This window comes from Asterias rubens, chromosome 15 (assembly GCF_902459465.1).
Source record: "Asterias rubens chromosome 15, eAstRub1.3, whole genome shotgun sequence".
NCBI classification, from domain to species: Eukaryota; Metazoa; Echinodermata; class Asteroidea; order Forcipulatida; family Asteriidae; genus Asterias; species Asterias rubens.
Genome location: NC_047076.1, coordinates 13,786,029 through 13,807,745, shown reverse-complemented (window position 1 = coordinate 13,807,745; position 21,717 = coordinate 13,786,029). Strand labels below are relative to the sequence as shown.

General features: G+C 38.7%; 2 protein-coding genes across 2 annotated transcripts; one reads left to right on the top strand and one right to left on the bottom strand.

The window, feature by feature from the left end:
• Positions 1-350: 350 nt before the first annotated feature.
• On the bottom strand, positions 351-15,698 carry LOC117299977 (NADH-ubiquinone oxidoreductase 75 kDa subunit, mitochondrial-like). The gene is made up of 18 exons (XM_033783613.1): positions 15,634-15,698; positions 14,728-14,911; positions 13,369-13,476; positions 12,662-12,738; positions 12,161-12,242; positions 11,349-11,491; positions 10,882-10,945; positions 10,176-10,230; positions 9,280-9,446; positions 8,356-8,505; positions 7,596-7,741; positions 6,887-7,082; positions 5,758-5,982; positions 5,446-5,599; positions 4,099-4,210; positions 3,349-3,412; positions 2,805-2,939; positions 351-2,314 (listed from the first exon to the last, which is right to left on the bottom strand). Exons 2-18 carry the CDS (start codon positions 14,884-14,886, stop codon positions 2,168-2,170), a joined length of 2,184 nt encoding a protein of 727 aa, XP_033639504.1. The 5' UTR covers positions 14,887-14,911; positions 15,634-15,698; the 3' UTR covers positions 351-2,167.
• Positions 15,699-15,814: 116 nt separating this feature from the next.
• Positions 15,815-19,930, top strand: LOC117300014 (elongation factor 1-beta-like). The gene is made up of 6 exons (XM_033783666.1): positions 15,815-15,988; positions 16,511-16,633; positions 16,960-17,156; positions 18,092-18,217; positions 18,366-18,433; positions 19,064-19,930. Exons 1-6 carry the CDS (start codon positions 15,909-15,911, stop codon positions 19,148-19,150), a joined length of 681 nt encoding a protein of 226 aa, XP_033639557.1. The 5' UTR covers positions 15,815-15,908; the 3' UTR covers positions 19,151-19,930.
• The last annotated feature ends 1,787 nt before the right edge of the window (positions 19,931-21,717 follow it).

The window sequence follows — 21,717 nt, the reverse complement described above, 5'->3', positions numbered from 1 at the left end:
TAGAGAATCAATTCCAAGTGAATCAAGAAATAATTGAAAGAATTATTGGAATCAACATTTTTGAAAGTCAATTCAACCCTGCAAGAACTGATCCGGATAAAAAAATTAAAAAAATGGAAACATAAACTATAAAGAATCATAAAAGTCTATTAAAGTGAATGAAGAAATAGTTGAGAAAATCATCAACTTTGAAAGTCAGTTCAACTGCAACAAAATTGGAAAAAATCAATAAATTAGTTGGGAATCAAAATAATGGTAAAAATCAAAAGCAAGTTTCAACAGTAGACTTGTATGCCTTATGAAGTAAAACCATAAAGGAATTATGGACAAACTGAAAACACAGATTAGACTTTTTCGTTTTCAATCCAACAAATATTTATTGGAAAACAATCACAATGTGTATGTACAGTTGACATGCCAAGCGGTCCAACTTAATTAAACTTAGTTCTTTACTTCAAACATTGCTACTTTTATTGTGACGAAGATATTTGTACAAGTTTTTTTCATTCTTATTGCTACCGGTCGCTTGTTTTTCAAACCGTTTGTTCTAGAAATTACACTTGGAAATAAAATAAAATTTGGTGAAGAAACTTCAAAATAGGATATTCTTGATGGACCACATTATTATTAATAGCATTTGTAATCTTTGCACAGCAACTACTGAATGTAATGCTATGAATTTCATTAAAAGTGTTTTTACTTAACTGGAAGCTGGAACCAATAAATATGGATCAAAATCACACGTCTTGGTATTTTAATTCAATGTAATTGACCTGATCTTTAAATCAGTTAGAGAATAAAATATGATCATGAAACGCGGTGACTTATAATATAGGAAATGCAGGCATTGAACTCCACATGCCAAAATTATTGTTTTTAAAGATCAACTTGAACAAAGTCACTCAAACAAATTTGACTATTTTTTGTGGATATTTGTAAATGAGGTTTGTCCCCAATTTAAACCATTTGTATTAATTAAAGTTTTACCCAATTATATGTATTCATTACACACTCAATTAGCTTTCTATCACAAAAGTACATTGTCATTATTTATGTACAAGTTGATCTTTAAAGTTGAGTATTGTGCGTCATACAACACTGACATTGAAGTCTTCATATAGTTCCATCATGGTTTTTTTACATTACTCTGCAAACACCCGAAACACAGTTTCAAATCAGTCTCGGAATTATCAAAATCCAACCACTATTTTGAAACTGTAACTTGCAAATTTATCATTGTTTGTTTGGACAGACTTCCTTGTCATTGTTTAAACATTTCTCCTCATTTGACTACTTAAAACTGGAAACCAAGTTTCAAAACAGTCTTGGAATTATCCAACCACCGACATGAAATTATAACTTGTCACTTTAATGTTGCTTGTTTGAACAGGGCCCAATTTCATGGCTCTGCTTACTGCCGATTTCTGCGCTTGTAATCACCGTTCTCCACTAACTGTGCAAGCGCCAAACTTCTGTGCTAGCTGTGTATGCGAAGAATGCCTAGATTTATGGAGTATGCTCGCGTATATTTTGTCACTTCAATGTTGCTGGTATGAATAGGGCCCAATTTCATGGCTCTGCTTACTGCCGATTTCTGCGCTTGCATTCACCGTTCTCCACTAACTGCGCAAGCGGCAAACTCCTGCGCTACCTGTGTAAGCGAAGAATGCCTAGTAATTATCCTTGCGCACAGGCAATAAATTCCCTGCTAAACCGTAAAATACACTTGACATAATCGATAATTGCAAATTCCCTGCTTCAGCAAGCAGCGATTATGTGCTTACTGTAAGCGGAGCCATGAAATTGGGACCAGGGGCCAATTTCATAGAGATGCTCATGCAAAAAATGTGCTTAAGCACAAAAACAGCTCGGTTATTTGACACATATTACTGGCCAAATGTCATGCCATATGCATTGCTTGTGACTGGTATTTCGCTGTTGTTTACTTAGCATACACATTGAGTGAAGTCTTTGCAGGTAATCTGGTTTAACGAAGCAAGGATTTTTTTGCTTAAGCAAATATTTTTGCTTAAGCAGCTCTATAAATTGGGCCCTTATATTATGGCCATCGATTAAAACCTTTTTACTTCATATCATATATAACACTCATACAGGAAACTTGTTATTCCTGTCAACTTCTTTAGTGCTTAATTACTTGCCTTGGTTTTCACTTCTTGGCTTGAGCTTCATTAACTGCTTGTACACACTTAGCCATAGTAAGAGAAGCTCGGCTGATAGGGTCTGTCATATAGAAGTCTTTCAAGTTGACTTGTTTCGCCTCCAGGGGGTTACTGGACAGCTTGGCTTGGGCAACCTGGGGAAACAACATATAGTGATATTAATTTTGGTTTTATCCTTCCACTGATGTGTGAAACTGATGTGTCCTACCTTCAGCTCCACTGAGTTTCTGCATGTCTATGTTTTCTTCCTTGTAGCCCTTAACCTAGAGTGGCTTTAGCCTTGTTTTGGGCGACTTGCATAGAAATAAATTAAAAAAATAGCACTGTATGCTCAGTACTTTCCAGAGTTCCGTGAAATCAAAATCACAGGCATATATTAGTCGGGTGGGATTCAAAACAATAACCATTGCAATTCTAGAGCGGCGGGTACTGAAAGGATTTAATAGATGTTAAATTTATTAAAAAATGAATTGGATTGAAGAATTGGGGCTATGACTTTGGCTTGATCACTGCATCATCATGCGTTAAGTATAGGACGTCCTAAGCAACACCCATAGAAACAGCCGTAGCCATTACTGCATCATCCAGGGGTGAGAGTAAGAAGTAAAATGGTAAGCAACTTACCTTAGCCATTGTCTCTGCCTGAGCAAAGAAGTTAGCTTCTTCAACATCTCCATATCTTGTGAGATTAGGAGAGACTTGTGTAAGTCTATTTCTTATTTCCTGTAGTTCATCATAGGGTAGTGACTGGCCTGCAACCTATTACATCAGAGAGAGAGGATTGAGCGTTAGCTACAAGTTGATTCAGGTTTCGATCTGAGCATTGATAACTGACAGTTCATCTCTTCAGGCTCACAAGGTTGTGGGTTTGAATCCAACCTAGCTAACCACAGATTTTAAAATGACCAGAATAAGTATTGTTGTCTAGCAACTGTATCACAATTTCATTATTTGGCAATCACAAAGTTGTGGGTTCAAATCCTACAAATCTAACCACTGATTTCACAATGTCAATCTAGTAACTAAGTCACGATTTCTTGATTTGTGCAATTCCAAATCATTGACACTAAACATGAAACCTATTGCCAGCTTGGTGTTTATATCCCCCAGGAGTTTGCGGAGTTTCTGGCTCTTTCTCATATAATATGGAAGCGATACTTAAACCTACCTCTGATAAAGCTCTAATAATCTTCCAGTCTTCTCTTGCATAGCCTGGTGGGGATACAGCAAGTCTGGAAAGAATCAAACAAATATTGTTAAAGGTCGGGTCATACTGTGGTAATGATCATGAACGAAATCTATCCGGAAGCCTCCTTGTTATTAAGATGGTAATGTTAATTAGCATCCTGTGATCTTATTTTATCTGAAATGCCCCAAATGAATAGAATCATTAAAACAATGTCTACAAAATTGAATCTCCAACACTCGCAAATAGGCAATTGGAAATTCAAATTTCCATGGTGTCCATTTGAGCATGCTGCGGCCAGAGATGCGGTTGGTACCCACTGCACCTTGCTAAATGTGAATGGGTACCAACTTCTTGATAAAAAATTCCCCAACAATTTTGGCAGTTTTTCCTTTTGATTGAATCTTGTTTGATGATTTTGCCTATAAATCAGCATTACAATTACATTGACAAAAACCAAGCCGAGCTTCGAGCCTAAACCCATGTTAATACTTCCTGGGAAAGCGAAGCGAAATTTTGACGTCACAGAGTTGTTTTCGCAGTGAACGTCTCAAAAGTCAATCAACGCAAATTTTACGTTGCGAATTTGTGACGCCAAAATTCGTATGGCATGCGCAATCGGGGAAGTATGAACCAGGACTTAACTAAAGCCCATAGTGTACTGTAAGTTATATTTTTAAATGAAATCCATTTCTCAGAAGAAGGCACTACAGCAAGTTGTAATTATTTTACCTTGTTTGTTGTGCTCTGCCCTCAGTGTTGACATATGTAGCCGTCTTCTCAGTATACGCTGCTCCAGACAATACTACATCAGCAATAAGAGCGCCCTCATCACCATGGTGACCTAATAACAAACACAACAACCAGAACAACCAGAAATTATAAACCGGATTGGTTGGTTGGTCCATCTGTCAATCAGTGTAGAACATGACAAATTAAATCCAGTTAAAACCCTGCATAGTTATCCACACTTTGTGGAAGGTTTTTCACCGCAGAGTTTGCTTTCTACTGTTTAAGTTTAAAGTTGCAATGTCAGATTTTTGGCCGATTTGACCCACAAATTTTGATTTAAAATTCAATATGTATTTTGATGGGGGTCGAGAAAGTTACTAGGTTACTAGCTTTCATTTGAGCCATTGCTCGAAAAAGTCCACCAATTATTAGTAGCAGTGAAATAAAGTGCTCAAAATTAGTTTTTGTCGGGATCCCGACAATATATCACGTGACCAATTCTTATGTGTTTTATATGAAACGTTTTAAAATTTTGTCATGGTTCCTGACCATTAAAAGTACAAATTTAACTTTTTTTCGTTTAAGCGGGTGATACTCTTTGAAATACCATTCACCCCAAAAATATTTTTTTTTTAATGTTTGGGGCAAAAAATCTGACAGCATCTTAAAAAAAGTTTGGAAGGTAGTGATTCTGCTCTACCAGCCAGGTTCCTAGTGGATGATACCCATGCCATTGTCCATGCTCTCAACACATCCAAGATAGATGCATGCAACTCGCTCTTATTCGGAATTAACAATACGCAACTCTCTCGCCTTCAACGATTACAGAATATTGCAGCAAGGATGATCACTTACACCAAAAAAACGGAACACATCACACCAGTGCTAGCCGGCTTGCACTGGCTCCCCATCCAACAAAGGGTTTAAATATAAACTGTGCCTCATTATTTTCAAGATCTTACAAGGTGATGTCCCAGCATATTTAAGTGATCTTGTGCAGATACACACCCCATGACATCATGGCTTGTGATCTACACAACACAAACTCCTCCAGGAAAAAAACGACAAATCATCGATTGGGGGAGAGAAGTTTTCAGAGCGCAGCACCGAGGCTTTGGAACTCCCTACCAGAAACTGTGCAACTTTCAAACTCACTCAACATATTCAAGAGCAGCTCAAAAACTTATCTACATAGAGATGCATTTTGTTAAGTTTATTTTTCTTATTATGTTATGCTACTTTCATTGCTTAATGGTTGTTCTTTTGTTTCTTGTTATTATGCCTACATCCTTACGGACTGTGAAGGGGGCAACCCTGTTCCATGATATAAATAGTCTTGTATCTAACCTTGATAGACAACGAAGCAATCTTGAGGGAGGTCAGCTCGGCTCACGGTTCCTCCATCCGCTCCTAGAAGGAATAAAACCTTTGGTGGGTTCTCCCGGATGCAGTCTACTCCAGCCTTGTATCCAATGTCTAGAGCTGCAACCTGGCTAGCAACCTAGACAACCGGAATAAATAACCAGAATCTTAGTCACAAAGCTTTTATTTCATTTTTAACACCACAGGGTTGGATTTCACAAAGAGTTAAGACTTGTCTTATCTCAAATTTCCAAGTAACATGAGTCATGCTACATGTCTAGTTTCAAGTCTACTCACCCTGTGAAGGACATTAAGAATCTTCCATCCATCCTCTGCCTGACTAGCAACTCTCGTCTTCTGTGCGAGGGATGCAACCAATCCATGTATTGTTGAACCATCGTCACGCTGTAGAGCACCACTACCAACAACAATCATGGGACGTTTCGCTTCACTAAGTGTCTTACTAAATGGGTGTTTACCATCGATGATGTCTTGGAGAACGCTAGCATTATCTCCAAGATGCTGTGGAAGAAAGAAATAAGTAAGTAAGGTTTGCGGTGACACCATGTAGGAAATCTTTTTTGTGATTAGTGGTGGCTCTGAGAAGAGCCGGTTTTTACTGCTCAATGTTTCGATCATTGTGCTCTGACCATCTTCTGGAGAATGCTGGACTCTGCTGTGTGTGTGAGGTTATGTTGGGTGGACTGGGTTTCAGTGTTGGATGGGTTGGCTGCAGTGAGGATGGTTTTGTTACAATAATGTTAGTAGTGTTACAAAAATGAGAAGTGGAGGCTCAGACATTTGCATATAAGTAATAATAGTGGCTTTTTATATAGCGGGCATATCCGTCACTCAGTGAAGCTCGAGGCACTTCAACACTCAGTATTTTCCTACAAGGTATTGTGGAGCTATGTTTTTGACGTATGAGACCTATTCCTTTACATAGTACCAAGCAATGGTTTACAAGGTGCTACAGCACATTCAGCAGCCACAGCCAGGAACACCGGGGTGAACCCCCTTCTCTTTTTGGTAAGTGCACTGGGTTCTTTTACATGCATTACACAACACACAGGGCCTCCGGCTTTACATCCCATCAGAAAGACACAGCAAAAATGTTTAATATAAGTGTCTTGCTCAAGGACACAAGTATCACGACCGGGACTCGAACACACTCTGCTGAACAAAAACACCAGAGCTGCTTAAGCACAAAAAGTAGCTAAGCACAACAAAATTATGCTTACCCCAAGGTTACCAGCCGAACTACCGTGTCAAATGTACAATTTGTGACTGGTACCCTGCTCGTTTCTGCTTAGCAGATAATCATTCAGCAATATTTTCTAGTTAAAGCAACTCTTGGAAATTGGGCCCAGAGTGTTGAGTCCAGTGCTCTTAGTAGATACAAAAAACGATATTCAAATAAACTAACCTCATACTCGTACGTCAGATCCACCTTGTTCCCAACCATCGCGACCTGAAGGTCATTATGAATCCAGCTTTTACGCAGTCTGGTATTAAACAACGGAGCTTCAAATCGTGGATTGGTTCCAATCAAAAGGACTATATCAGCTTCCTCAATGCCAGCAATACTTGTATTCAAGAGATAGTTAGATCGCAAGTCAGTTCTGCAAATAAATAAAAATATTGAAACTTTACTTCAGTGATTACAAATTAATACTATTTTTTTTTATCAGGGCAAATTTCATAGAGGTGCTTAAGCAGAAATATGTGCTTAAAATATTCTGCTAAGCAAAATGAGCACGATACCAATCACAAACTGTACATGTGGCATGGTAGTTTGGCTGGTAACCTAGTTCTGTAGAACTTGGCTACTTATAAAATTGGGCCAATGCAGCACCTCTGGGTGAAATCTGACTCTATGCAACACCGGCAACCATCATTGTGCGCTGATTTTGAAGCAATGGTGTACACAACTATAAAACCTAGTAACAGCTTGATTTATTTTGTCACTGTTCTCGATTTTCCAAGATGCATTGCAAGGCCTCAGATTATTCCACAGCAATTGCCGTTATGCCCTGTGCTTTATTTCCTCATAGAAGTTCCCTTTACCAGAGGAAAATCTAGCAACTGAGTCTATCTAGTCCTACAACGGCGGTCTCCCTATAATTGAGACTTACCCAGCAGCATCCATAGGGAAGATTTCTTCCGTACACAATGATTCAGATCCAAGTCGATTGAGCAGATCCTTCAAAGCAACGAGTGCTTCAGCATCCACCAACCCACCTGCTATGGCTGCTATGTCTGACCCATCAGTGCTATTTAACTGTAGAGAAAATATTACAATCAATTGACATTAAAGGCAGTGGACACTATTGGTAATTACTCAAAAAAACCTTACTTGTTAACGAGTAATAGGGAGAGGTTGATAGTAAAAAACTTTGTGAGAAACGGCTCCCTCTGAAGTAATGTAGTTTTTGAGAAAGAAGTAATTTTCCACGAACTTGATTTCGAGACCTCAGATTTAGAACTTGAGGTCTTGAAATCACGCATCTGAAAGCACACAACTTCGAGTGACAAGGGTGTCTTTTTCTTTCATAGCTATCTCGCAACTTCGATGACCAATCGAGCTAAAATTTTCACAGGTTTGTTTTTTTATGCACCAAGTTTTACTTTGCGAACAGTCGGCCATTGATGTGAGTCAAAAACTTTACTCCCATAAATGGTCGACTGTGTTTGTCGACGAAGTAAAAGGAAAACCATGCAGTTTCAAGGAATATTGGTGTGGATCATTGTATTCTACTTTTAAAACCTCTTTCTAACCAAATGCATTTCATAACAAACGGTTTCAAACGCCTTTTATAGACCAACTCATCTGATCCAAAGCAACGTGTTCCTTTAAGCGTGACCGTCTCTTCATGAGGTACAACTGAATCTAACCTTATCAGCTACTCTGGTTAGAGCATCCTCCCAGTTGGTTGGTGTTAGGTTCCCTTCATCATTCTTCACCATCGGTACAGTCAATCTCTGACGTTTCAGTCCATCGTAAGCAAACCGAGTCTTATCTGATATCCATTCTTCATTGATGGACTGTCACAAATAAAGCAAACCGAGTCTTATCTGATATCCATTCTTCATTGATGGACTGTCACAAATAAAGCAAACCGAGTCTTATCTGATATCCATTCTTCATTGATGGACTGTCACAAATAAAGCAAACCGAGTCTTATCTGATATCCATTCTTCATTGATGGACTGTCACAAATAAAGCAAATATAAGTCATGTTACAGAAACATGGTAATCTCAAACCATCGTTTAATAGTAAAAGCAGCTACCGACATTCAATATAAGCAGGACAGCTCTCCTCATTGTGGTCCGAAAGGGCAATAATCATGTACCATATTTTTTATGTCTTCAAAAAGTGTCCTAAATCGTTCATTTACGACCCATAGTATACATATAATTTCTGCAATACCCGCTGCCAAAACATAGGATTCGAACTGCCTCTAGCTACCGGGCAGCCTCGGTAGTCTAGTTGGTAAGACACTGCTCTAGAATTGCAAGGGTCGTGGGTTCGAATCCCACTCGAGTAACATGCCTGTGATATTTTTTCACAGGACTCAGGAAAGTACTGAGTATACAGTGCTAACACACATCGGTGTATGGGTAAAAAAGAAATACTACGGACTTTGGAATTCACCAATCCAATAAAAAGCAGCAAGAAGCATTTTTTTTTTGAGAAAGACTTATAAACTTAAAACTAAAAAAGCTGGGTCAAAATGCAGGCGCTGAAAGAGTTTAGGTTGGGGATTCTTCTTTAAGAAAATAGTGTGTTATGTATGGAGGGGAGGGGGTTAACTAACCTCATTGAGCCTAGGTAGGATTCTCATGACTTCTCCACTGCGTGTACTAACAACAATATTACTCCCTACAGCATCTAAGACGTCAATAGATTCAGTCTTCCTTGTTTCCCAAGGTCTCGCTGTGAAGGCGTAAGGCTTAGACGTCAAAGCTCCAACAGGGCACAAATCTATAGATTAAACATAAATGAAATTAACTTGTCATATTCAGAAATAATTTAATGCAGGTTTTTATCCCAAGGCTTTCAATAATGGTCCTTTCCCATGAAATATGCAAATTGCACATTACACATCTCCACTAGGTGACGAGACGCATAGCGTTATATAAAGAGCTTGTGTGTCTGCCTTGTGCTCGGGTGAATATCAACAAATAGTGTCTGAATGAATGCGAGAATCTAATTATTACAATTATTTAATGGGACGGGCTAATGTAGTCATCTGAATCTCTGAATCTGAAATATATATTTGGCAGAGCATCTTAATCAAACTGTTGTTTGTAGAGAAGACAATGGAGACATTTCAGTTCTAGACGTAGGAGGAAAACCTCTATTGACCCCTTGCACGCACGTCACACACGGCGACTATGCCACGCTCACCATTTTGGTGGTCAATAGGTTTAGGTATAAACGCTGCAGCGCCTAAAAATGTGCACTCCACTGATTAACGCACAGTCTGCATTGCCCACCAGTATGGCGGTTCCAAGATTTTCTGATGATGTCGTCAGGTGAATTGGGTCAGTAGGGAAAATCTACGCAGTCAGGTAGGGACTGAAAAGCCCAATCCACATGCATGGCTTTGGTCTGGGACAGCAGGGACAGAAACCGCTGAGCCAATCTGACTGTCATGGTTATAAAGACGAGAGATTATCCTCACAAAGGTTGGGTTAAAAGGTCACTTACCAATAATATTTCCAGACAGTTCGGACATAAACATCTTCTCTATGTATGTGCCAACCTAAGGTACAAAATAAATAATATATAGTTCACAACAATTTACTCACAGTGTAGAGCTGTAGACAGTGATGAAACAATACAAGTATGATTCACTATGAATATTGCAGGTCAGAACAATAAATGATTAAAAGGAATTGACAACAAGGAGAAATAAACTGATCTGGGTACAACTTCATAAAGCTGTTAAGCACAAAATTCTGCTTAGCCAAATCTTGGTCAAGCCAGAAATAACCGAGGTACCAGTCACAGCAATGGTAATTGTATAGTGTGCTTGAGGGTAAGCTATTTTTGCTTAAGTTGTTTGTGCTTAGCAAGTTTTTTTTCTAATAGGTTAGGTTTTTTGAAAACAGGCCCTGCTGGACCGAGTCAATTCTGGGTCCAATTTCATAGAGCTGCTTAAGCACAAAAAGCAGCTAAGCATTAATTAGGTATGCTTACCAAAATACGGTTACAAGCCAAAATGCCATGTCACATCTACAATTTGTGACTGGTATTCTGCCCATTTCTGCTAAGCAGAAAGTGGTTAAGCAATATTTTTTGTTTAAGCAGCTCTATGAAATGGGCCCTGTATGAGCTCTCATAGAAAGGGTGCCATTTTTCTAAAAATATTTGATTGTAATGATTCTTGTCTGAGTGTAGTAGTCATTCTTACCTGCATGTCACCACCTCTACCTGTTGTACCAAGATCATCAACACCTGCAACTTCACTTGCAAACCTGGATAAGAAACAAATATTGCATACACTAATATTCAAGGGAAGGCAATCACTCTTCAAAATAGATGGCAATACAAATCTTTAGTTAGAATCCTAATGCAGCTTTTCATAGTATAGAGAATGTTGAGAAGTTATGTGGTTGTGTGTAAAGATAACAGTTCTTATGCCCAAAATAAGAAGCTGTTTCTCAGCTTGTGTATTCCTAGTAGGGATTATTCTTCCTGCGTGGACATAACCGCTCTGAATTTTCGGCGATATCTCAAAAAAAAAACTAAAAAAAAACTAACACCTATTGAAATGAAATTGTCACACATTAGTTTTAATGAATACAAAAACCAAAGGTATACTTTGCCTTGAGAGTTACGTAAAGTTAGAAATAAAATAAATCTAGAACTAATACTTGCCTGATGCAGCGTGTACAGTGGATGCACCTCGTCATGATGGTCTTAACGAGAGGTCCAACATTCTTATCCTCAACAGATCTCTTACCGGTGAATTGATTATCGGTAAAACGACTACGATCACTACCAAACGCCATCGACTGATCCTGTAAGGTCAAAGGTCAAGTAAGGAAATGTTAAGTATTCATAAGTCACTAGCTCTTAGTAGCATCTTTGCATATGTGACCTCAACCCTCTCATATCCTCCTGTCTTATGTCACACTAAATTATTTGGACTTAAGATTGGAATGGCTGACACAATGATACATTTAATGCAATCGGTATTTGGGCGTTATGCCCTCAGTCCTTCCGAATCCTTCATTTTAGCAAATGGGTTTTGGCAGGGTAAGGGTAAGTAGAAATGTGCCAAGAAAACAAAGAAAACAAAACAAAGAAAAAAGTAAAAACAAGGACAAATTTATATTAATTTTGCTTTTTACCCATACACCAATGTGTGTTAGCACTGTATACTCAGTACTTGTATACTCGAGTCCTGTGAAAAAATATCACAGGCATGTCACTCGGGTGGGATTCGAAGCCACGACCCTTGCAATTCTAGAGCAGTGTCTTACCAACTAGACTACCACATTGCCTGATAGCTAGTGGCAGTTGGAATCCTATGTTTTGGCAGCGGGGATTGCAACGATTATAAGGACATCTCTTGTAAACTTGTTAATCACATCGATAATCAAACAGAAGAGAAATCTTTCATCTAATAAATTGGATAATGTTAAAATGCAAAATAAAATACAAGCTAGCTTTGAATTCTCGTTTACCTGCAAGTCACATTCTCCCCCCTGGTCACAAATGGGACAGTCCAAAGGATGATTCATTAACAGGAATTCCATCACGCCCTCTCTGAAATGAAATCGAATAATAAACCACAATGAAATGACACACAGAAAACTCAACAAAGGCGTAAGAGAAAACTTCCTACCAAAAACAGGCCTCAAAATGGCAATGGCACCCACAGCTATTGCCTTGGTGCCCTGTGCTTTTGCTGTGGTGCCCGTTGCAAAGTTCCAATACAAACTTAAACTGTCCTCATAGAAGTGCCCCTTACCAGAGGAAGATTTGCTGTGCCCCTTCAAGAGGGAAGTTCAAGGGCTGTATAGACACCAATTGGAACAACATTTTTCAAATTTCTTGGGATAACTGCTTGGATTCATACATGAAATTCAAGTAAATAAAACTTCAAACTTCCTTTTTTTTATTTGGAAATGAAAGTAAATACTTTTCTAAAGAACTCTACTAAATATTGATATAAGTAAACATACCTGGCTTTTCTTGTCATTTCTGAGTTGGTTTTAATTCTCCATCCTTTCATTACTGGCATAGCACAAGCAGCTACAGGCTGTTCAATAAATCAAATAAGAATCATTTAATAATAATAATAATAATATTAATAGTAAGTTACAATAACATATCAATGCGCTTTACATTAGTGCCCTGCAGCTGATTTCACGAAACGCTAGGATTAATCCTAACTCAAGTTAGGATGAGTAACCCGTCCTAACTTAGGATTGGTTCAAAGCGTCCTACGTATTTGAATACAGAACTGAACCCATCCTAAGTCCTAAGATTATACTAAGTTAGGCAGAGTTTGGTAAAATTGATGGTCTTTGAGCCAATAATATTCATATAATATCTCTCAGCTCCCTGGGAAGTATAAAGCCCTGAGCTGCCGTGCACTCAGAAGGCTTCTTCAAACACAATATCAACCTCTACCCTCGCAGGTACCCATTTATACCCCTGGGTGAAGAGAAGCAATTATAGTGAAGCATCTTGCTCAAGGACACAAGTGTCATGATCGAGATTCCAACCCACACCCTGATTTCTAAACCACCAAAACTTGAATTCGATGCTCTAAGCCTAAACTGCTCTGCGAAGACACTCTACATGACACCCTATATGACAGTAAACCCTATTTTACATATGTTTTGTTGTTTGTTGTGAATATAGATATCTTCTTTTGGCTTCTTACCTTTAGAGACTTTTCCACTTCAACGAGACACATACGACAATTGCCAGCCACGGAGAGTCTGTCATGATAACAGAACCTTGGGATCTCAACACCAACCATTGCACATGCCTGTAAGTACAAAGAAATACGTATCATCAAGATAAATATTCAGAGTATAATAATAATTTTAATTAATAATTTGGGGGGCTAATCATCCTTACTCGCAGCTAAGAGCTGAATCGGCTACAACGTGTTCGAGAAGCAGGCATGCAAGGGCGCCTGTGGCTGCCAGCCACATCAACCCATTATGACCACGGAGTACATCCAAGATCGAAAGTGTTTGATTTTTCCCGAGGGAGGGAAAACTGGATAGTCTGGAAAACCCTCATGGCACAGCAGAGAACCAACGCATGACTCAACTCACATATGGCCCTGGCCGGGAACCGGGTCTCCTTGGTGAGCGGCTAGCACTTTTACACACAAGCCAACCATGCCACAGAGTACAAACTGCTAATTAAAGACCAAGGAAAAGAGTCATTCTATTTATAGATTGATTAATCCATCATAGAATCCAGGGTTAGAGTTTTGAGTGGAAAATCCTTAAGACCGTAGGACTTGTTGCCTAATATCTTTTCTGGACTGGGATCTTAATAAGAAGACCAGAACCAAAATGAGAAGAGACTAGAATCCAAATGAAAATACAGTTTTCTTCTCTGAACCGTGTTATACGACTATTCAATAAGAGAAGATTCATCTCTTCTATCTACTGTTTTATTGGTGATACTCAGCAGGAGTGAAAGATATTTGTGAGACTCAAATAAAACTTTTGCAAATCATTCTTTTGCCCTGGACTTGTCCTGTCTTGAGTTTACTGGCCTGCCAGTGGCAGGCTGCCATGGAAATCACTGGCCTCGGGCCTGTGGCCCTGTTATCTTGAATGTTTATTATAATAATAATAATAATAATAACCGTATTTATAACGCGCCTTTTGCCAATGGATACAAAGTGCCCATTACTGCAAGGAGTGGGACGAAGTTTGAAATATAAGACCTAATCCTAAGCACCATGTAATGGTGTACAAGGTTCTGTGGCGCAATATGCTGCCAATCCAGCCAGGAAAACTGGGGGCAAACCCTTTCTCTTTTCGATAAGTGCACTGGGTTCTTTTACATGCGTTTACACAACACATGGGACCAACGGCCTTACGTCCCATCCGAAGGACAAAGCAATGGTTAAGTGTCTTGCTTAAGGTCACAAGTGTCATGGCTGGGGATTCGAACCCACACTCTGCTGATCAGAAACACCAGAGTTTGAATTCGATGCTCTTAACCGCCCAGCCACAACACTTCCAATGGAATCTACAATGTTCTTGCTACTTACCTGTAGAACTGTTGTACCTGGATCGACTAGCACACTCTTATCATCGACAAATACCTCCACTTTCTCTGGTGCTGCCGTTGAATTCAGCCGGTTACCAGTGAGACTGGGAGCCAGCTGCCTTGTTACCAGCAAAGCACGCGACAGCGGTGCCCTTAACATGGCGACTACTGAGGTCTGTGCAAAACTGAACAAAAAATATTGATGATAAGTCAACCTTTAGTTTGAGTAAGCTAACCAACACAAAATAATAGGGTTAAGACATTTGTTTAACTAAGTCACTCCTCAAATTAATTCTGCATCTAAGGTCTTGAGTTGCTGGGTATTCTGCAAAAAAGGCCTATTCCTAATTTTGATCAAATCAAGCTCAAAAGTGAAAAAGGCCTGCTCATGTTTAAATATGTGCCATAATAATTGAAATCAATCTGCCCTGTGCAGTAAGTGTGTTAACACTGTTGTTATTATATTAAAATTGTTTGAACTCTGGACTACATGCTCTGTAGCTATCGTACTTGATGCAGTGTACTGTTAGTGAGTGTGAACTTTCCCATTTCCCTCGAAATCTTTGATTAATGTTAATGTTATATTATTATTTAGGCCTGCTAATCTCGAGAACAAAGTTTCTTTACTTTGCAAATGAAAGTTGGTCGTGTTGGCATGGTTGGTGTCCTTCATTTGTTTTGAACAACTCGACTCATTGAAGGTCGAATCATCAAGGCTCAATAAAATTTAGGACGAGTTTGTACTTATTTTTGAATAACTTTTTGATTTTTGTTTTTTACAGAAAGTAGTAGAGAATCCCTTCTTACAAACTAAACGTGAAGCGTAATTACAAAGTATTATTCTTCCTTCTTTTAAGAATATATTTCACTCATCAAAATATTACACAATCATGCATAAAATGCTTACCTAGACGACAAAAAATGGGATGCTTTCACGCTGAATACATAACTTCGCTTCGATAAAAACCGGTGTTCAATCTAGCTGGTAAACTTACATCAAATCATGTGAAACACGGGTACCAAGCAAAATCATCGCATAGACGAAAATGACCGAATGGGGGCGCCCTAACCGATTTACGCGTGGCCGATTTTATTTTTAGGTCCTTCCTTTTTCGATCTTGGTCAGCATAAAAACCAGTCGGCAGTTTTCATTCTCTGTGACTCTTTTGACATTTTCTGAAAATGGGATTCGGCGATTTGAAAAAGCCAGCAGGCCTGAGTGCCCTGAATGCCTACCTTGCTGACCGTAGTTTTATTGAAGGGTAAATTCACCTTTAAAATGTTATTTTAGGGGATTGTAATTCTCATTTTTATCAAGTTTTCTGAAGTAAAGCACTGTGCCCACACACACGTGTGTATGTACATGTATATATTAGCATTACAATGTGTACACTGCATAATGGAATTTAAATATAACTGTTTGTCTCCGACTCTCTATCTAGTGTCTGTCTTTTATTTTATAACGTGTTGCATAACAAAATATAACCATGAATGGGATAACCATGGAGGAGCTATTGCTGGCCAAAAGTGAATCGGGTTTGCTTAGTTATTATATTTTTTTATATTTTTTATTATAATAATGAAATAGAATGAAAACTAATTATTATTTATTTTTCAGTGGTGTGTCTGTGCTGTGGGACTCTGTGGATGAGGTTTAATTTTAAATGCATATTCAGTATATTCAGTCACAGTGTGTGAAGGCTATTTTCTTTCCTCCACATTGATTAAAACCTGCCTATTTGTCAATGTACATATTTATTAATGTTTTCTCAACAAATATTCAGGTACACTGTATCGCAAGCCGATGTGGTTGTATTTCAGGCCATGTCTGGCGCCCCCAGTGCTGACCTCTGCAACGCTCTCAGATGGTACAACCAGGTCAAGTCATACAACTCCCAATTCAAGAGGTGAGAAGCAAATTAGAACTACCCAGTCAAGAATTTTGAATCGTATAAGTAATTTTAAGAGTCACTGCAGTCTTGTAAGATTTGAGTCATTCGGAAACAGGCCTTTAGTTTTCGCTCTAAAAGAGGGGCACAACAATTTTCCACTGGTATAGTGGTTAACAAAGGCCTCAGGGGCACTTTCTTTATGTGAGGAAAATGTTAATTTATATTTTAACTTTGCAAAGGCCACCACAGCAAAAGCACAGGGCACCACACAATTCCACAGCAATAACTGTGGGTGCCATGCAGAAAGATTTGTGTTAATTTTGTTGTTTTCTTGTTTTTAGTTTACCTGGAGTAAAGAAACCTGTGACTGAGTACGGGCCCGCTGTAGCTGCCAAGCCAGCAGCAGCAGCAGCAGCAGATGATGACGACGATGATGATAGTGACGTTGATCTGTTTGGTGATGATGACGACGATGAAGCCGACTTGAAGGCAATGCAAGAGCAGAAGAAGGCGGCAGCAGCAGCAGCATCCAAGAAGAGTAAGAAACATAAATACATTCTGCGAAACATTCAAATATCAGTGGAATTTTTGTTCAGAATTACTAATTTGGTATAAATATTGTCAGAACAGTTTGTGTGGTCTTTCAGCACTTGAGTTGGTAAGAAGCGTTCAAAGCATATCAGCAAAACATCCAAACATCATTTGAATTTAGTTAGAAAGGTAGCATTAAAATTGTCATAATAGTTTTGGTGGTCTTTCTGCAATTTACCACTTCATTTCCTCAGGTTGTTATTTATTTGTTTGTTTATTTATTTCTGATTCACTCTGGGGAGACCTCTCAGCAAAACACTGCTATTTAGAGGTGCCCAGCAGCCACAATTAAACATAAGAATTTTTACTAAGCTTGGACGATATCACAATATTATGGAATATCGCGATATTAATTTGGACATGATTTTGATATCGGATGGATTTGGTTTTAATCGAAATATCGAATCGCGATATATCGATATATCGATTAAATATCGCGATGTATTTGCTAGCTGAGACATCTTGCACCCCATAGGTTTGGAGTACAACCAGAAGAATAGGTCATTAGAACACCTCTCTTATGCTAGGACTGTCTCTTCTACAACTTTCACTTGGAGTTGTAAGACTGATGATGTCAAATTTCATTAATCGCGATTATATCGAATATCGCGATATATTGTCGGCGATATATCGTGAATAAAATAAATTGATATTGCCCAAGCTTAATTTTTACAAGTACATAAAAAAAACATACTGGAGAATAGACTTGACATCTAAAAAATAAGTTATTATGATAAAAGCTACAACAGTCAGGGAATATAGTTTGAAATCCACAGGCAAATCACCCTGGTGGGAATTGAACCCATAACCTTTGCATTGCTAGAGCAATTTGCTAGAGCAAATATGCCTACTTAATGTTATTTTCCTTCTTTTTTTTTCCAGAGAAAGTTGTTATTGCAAAGTCCACCATAATTCTTGATGTGAAACCATGGGACGATGAGACCGACATGGCCGAAGTAGAGAAATTGGTTCGTGGCATCACTATGGATGGGCTCCGATGGAACGCATGTAAGTGGAATGACTGGAAATCAATTAAAAGAGATCTTAGATTCAACCTTACTAGCAAATTAACTACAGTTGTGTTCTTATTTATTAACACTGTCCAAGCTATTGTACTATTCATATTTCTTGTAAATTATTTGTTTTCTGCCAACAGCTAAACTAATCCCCGTTGGATACGGAATCAAGAAGCTTCAGATCAGCTGCGTAGTTGAAGATGACAAGGTACGTAATAATAATTGAACTAGTTTCTTATACCGCGCTTAACCACACCCCTAGGGGTGTATCAAAGCATTCAGTATTATTTCCTGCAAGGTTTGTGGAGCTACATTTATGAGACCTATTCCTTCACATAGCACCATGTAATAATAATAACAATATCAAAGTCTTACAGCACACTCAAGGCGCTTAGTTTACACATTTATACAGAATGATAGGGTTTTTAAGTTATGGATTCTGAGACCCAACTATGCTGCACCTTATAAGGGTTTACAAGGTGCTATGGCGCATTCAGCAGCCACAGCCATTGCATTGGGTTCTTTTGTATACGTAACACAACCATGGGACCAACAGCTGTAAGTCTACCTGAAGGACGAAGCAATGGTTAAGTGTATTGCTTAAGGACACAAGTGTCACAGCTGGGGGATTCGAACCCACACTCTACTGATCAGAAACACCAGAGTTTGAATTTGGTGCTCTTACAAGGAGCTGTGGCGCAATATGCAGATCAGAAAAAAACAGTTCGGTATTTTTATCCGCACGGCCACGACACAATCTCATTACATGAACAATCAATAGGTTTGTATCCACTTGATTAAGAACAACTTGCTTAGTTTGTTTGTTCTTTGTTTACAGGTCGGTACAGATGACCTGGAAGAGAAGATCACATCCTTTGAGGATATGGTTCAATCTATGGACATTGTTGCCTTCAATAAGGTTTAAAACCTTGGAGGATATGGTTCAATCTATGGACATTGTTGCCTTCAATAAGGTTTAGAACCTTGTATACGGGCTAAAACCACGGAAATAGACACTGGACAACGCTACAACACTGATTATAAAACTTGACAATTCTAGGAAAATCTGAGGGCCTTGTCACATGAGGCAACTTAGAGGCAACCAACTGCAGTGCATTCTAGGACCACTTTGGTAGCACATGAGTCATTTTCTCAACATTGTCTTACAAACCACAAGATGATGAACGTTGAAACGTGATTTGCTTTTCTTCTTGGAGACTGCCTGAAACTGCATGCCTGGAAACTGCCTGATGTAACATGGCTCTAACGATAGTGTTCATTTTTGTCAGCCATTACATACATTTACATGACTTGGTTATAAAACAGATCCATTTTAAATGAAGACATGCATGCACTGAGTTTTTGATCATCTGGCTTGGATTGCTTGGGCATTGATTTTCACAAAGTTAACCTCCTAAGTGGAAGGTCTTCCTTAAACCACACTAAATCATTGATGCAAAAGACCAGCTTTTATGTATTACAAATTTAATAAATTTGTATCAGTTACCCTTAATATGAGCTGGTGTACATTGGAAGCATGGCAATGGTTCACTCTATAGCATGTTTCTATCCAGTGCTTCAAAATGAAATACAGATATTAATTTACATGTAATTAAAAATTCAGGGTAAAATACCTCAACTTTTGAGTAGCATGTATGTCATGGCTTATAACTATTATTTGATAATAAAGTAAATTTGACATTGATTCACGTGTGGTGTGTATATTTATTTTTGTATAATCAATATGGGCATAAAAAAAAGTAGCAAACTTACACAATAAATAGGCCAAACTAAACACTTGGTCTAATTATAAATAGGCCAAACTAAACACTTGGTCTAATTATAAATAGGCCAAACTAAACACTTGGTCTAATTATAAATAGGCCAAACTAAACACTTGGTCTAATTATAAATAGGCCAAACTAAACACTTGGTCTAATTATAAATAGGCCAAACTAAACACTTGGTCTAATTATAAATAGGCCAAACTAAACACTTGGTCTAATTATAAATAGGCCAAACTAAACACTTGGTCTAATTAAAATAATATTTTTTTAATTATTTTGGATCTTTTTTGCAGCATTTGTTTCCATTGCATGGTCAGGTTTTCTTTGATCTTGAAGAGTGAAGTTGGCAAGAACATTTTAAAAATGGTTTCACTTCTTATCTATTAATTGCATTTAAAGGCAGTGGACACTATTGGTAATTACTCAAAATAGTTATCATCATTAAACCATTTCTTGACTACGAGTAATGGGGAGGGGTTGTTGATGGTATAAAACATTGTGAGAAATGACTCCCTCTGAAGTGACGTAGTTTTCGAGAAAGAAGTAATTTTTCACTAATTTGATTTCGAGACCTCCAGTTTAGAATTTGAGGTCTCGAAATCAAGCATCAGAAAGCACACAACTTCGTGTGACGGGTGTTTTTTCTTTCATTATTATCTCGCAAACTCGACCGATTGAGCTCAAATTTTCACAGGTTTGTTATTTTATGCATATGTTGAGATACACCAAGTGAGAAGACTAGCCTTTGACAATTACCAATAGTGTCCAGTGTCTTTAAAACAAGAAATCAAATGTTCATTGGGGTTTTTCGGGTGGTGGAACAACATCTAAAGAAAACTCTAAAGATTTCATACAGATACATATAAAGGGTGCGTTCGTTTAGCTTTCCTGGGTTTACCTCGCGGTGCTCACTCTGGTGAGCCCCTGACAAGAGCTAAACGAACGACCACTCACCGCTCTCGTAGTGATGTCGTTTACCTGGGGCCAGCCCCCAAGTGACCCACTCCACAAGCCGGTGTGGCGGTTTCAGTCTTCCACCGTGTTCAGTTTTCTGGATGACGTAGTCGGACGTATTAGCACGTTGTTCGAACGGTTTTAGCTTTCCGGCGTGTTCAGTTTTCCGGGTGACCTGTCAGACCGCCGCGAGTACCCTGGCGAGTGAGTACTGTAGTTCTCGCAGCAGTGACCCCAAATTGTTTATATTAAGATTCTTTTCTGTGTAGTCACATAATCTCTTGCCCCATCTGTACATGTATTCATGGGTACAACTTTAGGCAGGTCACACTCTGCTTGCATAAAAAGACAACTCATACGATTTGTCGCTAGTTGTACTCGACTCGTGGACGCCGCCATGACAGCTACCGGAGGGTAACGGATGACTCAATACGGCACTACAAATTGACCACTTTCGCTTGATGTGCGCAGGCATCGCATGACGTAATGTTACCGTATTTGGTCATTCGGAAAACTGAACACAGCGGAAAGTTGAAACCGCCACACCGGTACTGGGGGCTGACCTTGGTGAGCCCCTGGAATGAAGTCAAAAGTTATTCGAACGCACCGGGGCAGACCAGGGATGACCCAGGGAAGCTAAACGAACGCACCCATGTTTATAATTAAGTAGTATATATTTGGGGTTGGGGGGGGGGGGGAAATTTACACAGACTAACCTGTAACTACATTTGTAGAAGATAAAATGGATGAT

Coding starts and splice junctions, on each gene's coding strand:
- LOC117300014 (XM_033783666.1), top strand. CDS start 15,909: ATGGGATTCGGCGATTTGAAAAAGCCAGCAGGCCTGAGTGCCCTGAAT. Junction 17,157..18,091: donor AGCAGCAGCATCCAAGAAGA/GTAAGAAACATA, acceptor TTTTTTTTCCAG/AGAAAGTTGTTATTGCAAAG. Junction 18,434..19,063: donor GCGTAGTTGAAGATGACAAG/GTACGTAATAAT, acceptor CTTTGTTTACAG/GTCGGTACAGATGACCTGGA.
- LOC117299977 (XM_033783613.1), bottom strand. CDS start 14,886: ATGTTAAGGGCACCGCTGTCGCGTGCTTTGCTGGTAACAAGGCAGCTG. Junction 8,506..9,279: donor TCCTACCTAGGCTCAATGAG/GTTAGTTAACCC, acceptor TATTTGTGACAG/TCCATCAATGAAGAATGGAT. Junction 2,315..2,804: donor AGGCAGAGACAATGGCTAAG/GTAAGTTGCTTA, acceptor TTGTTTCCCCAG/GTTGCCCAAGCCAAGCTGTC.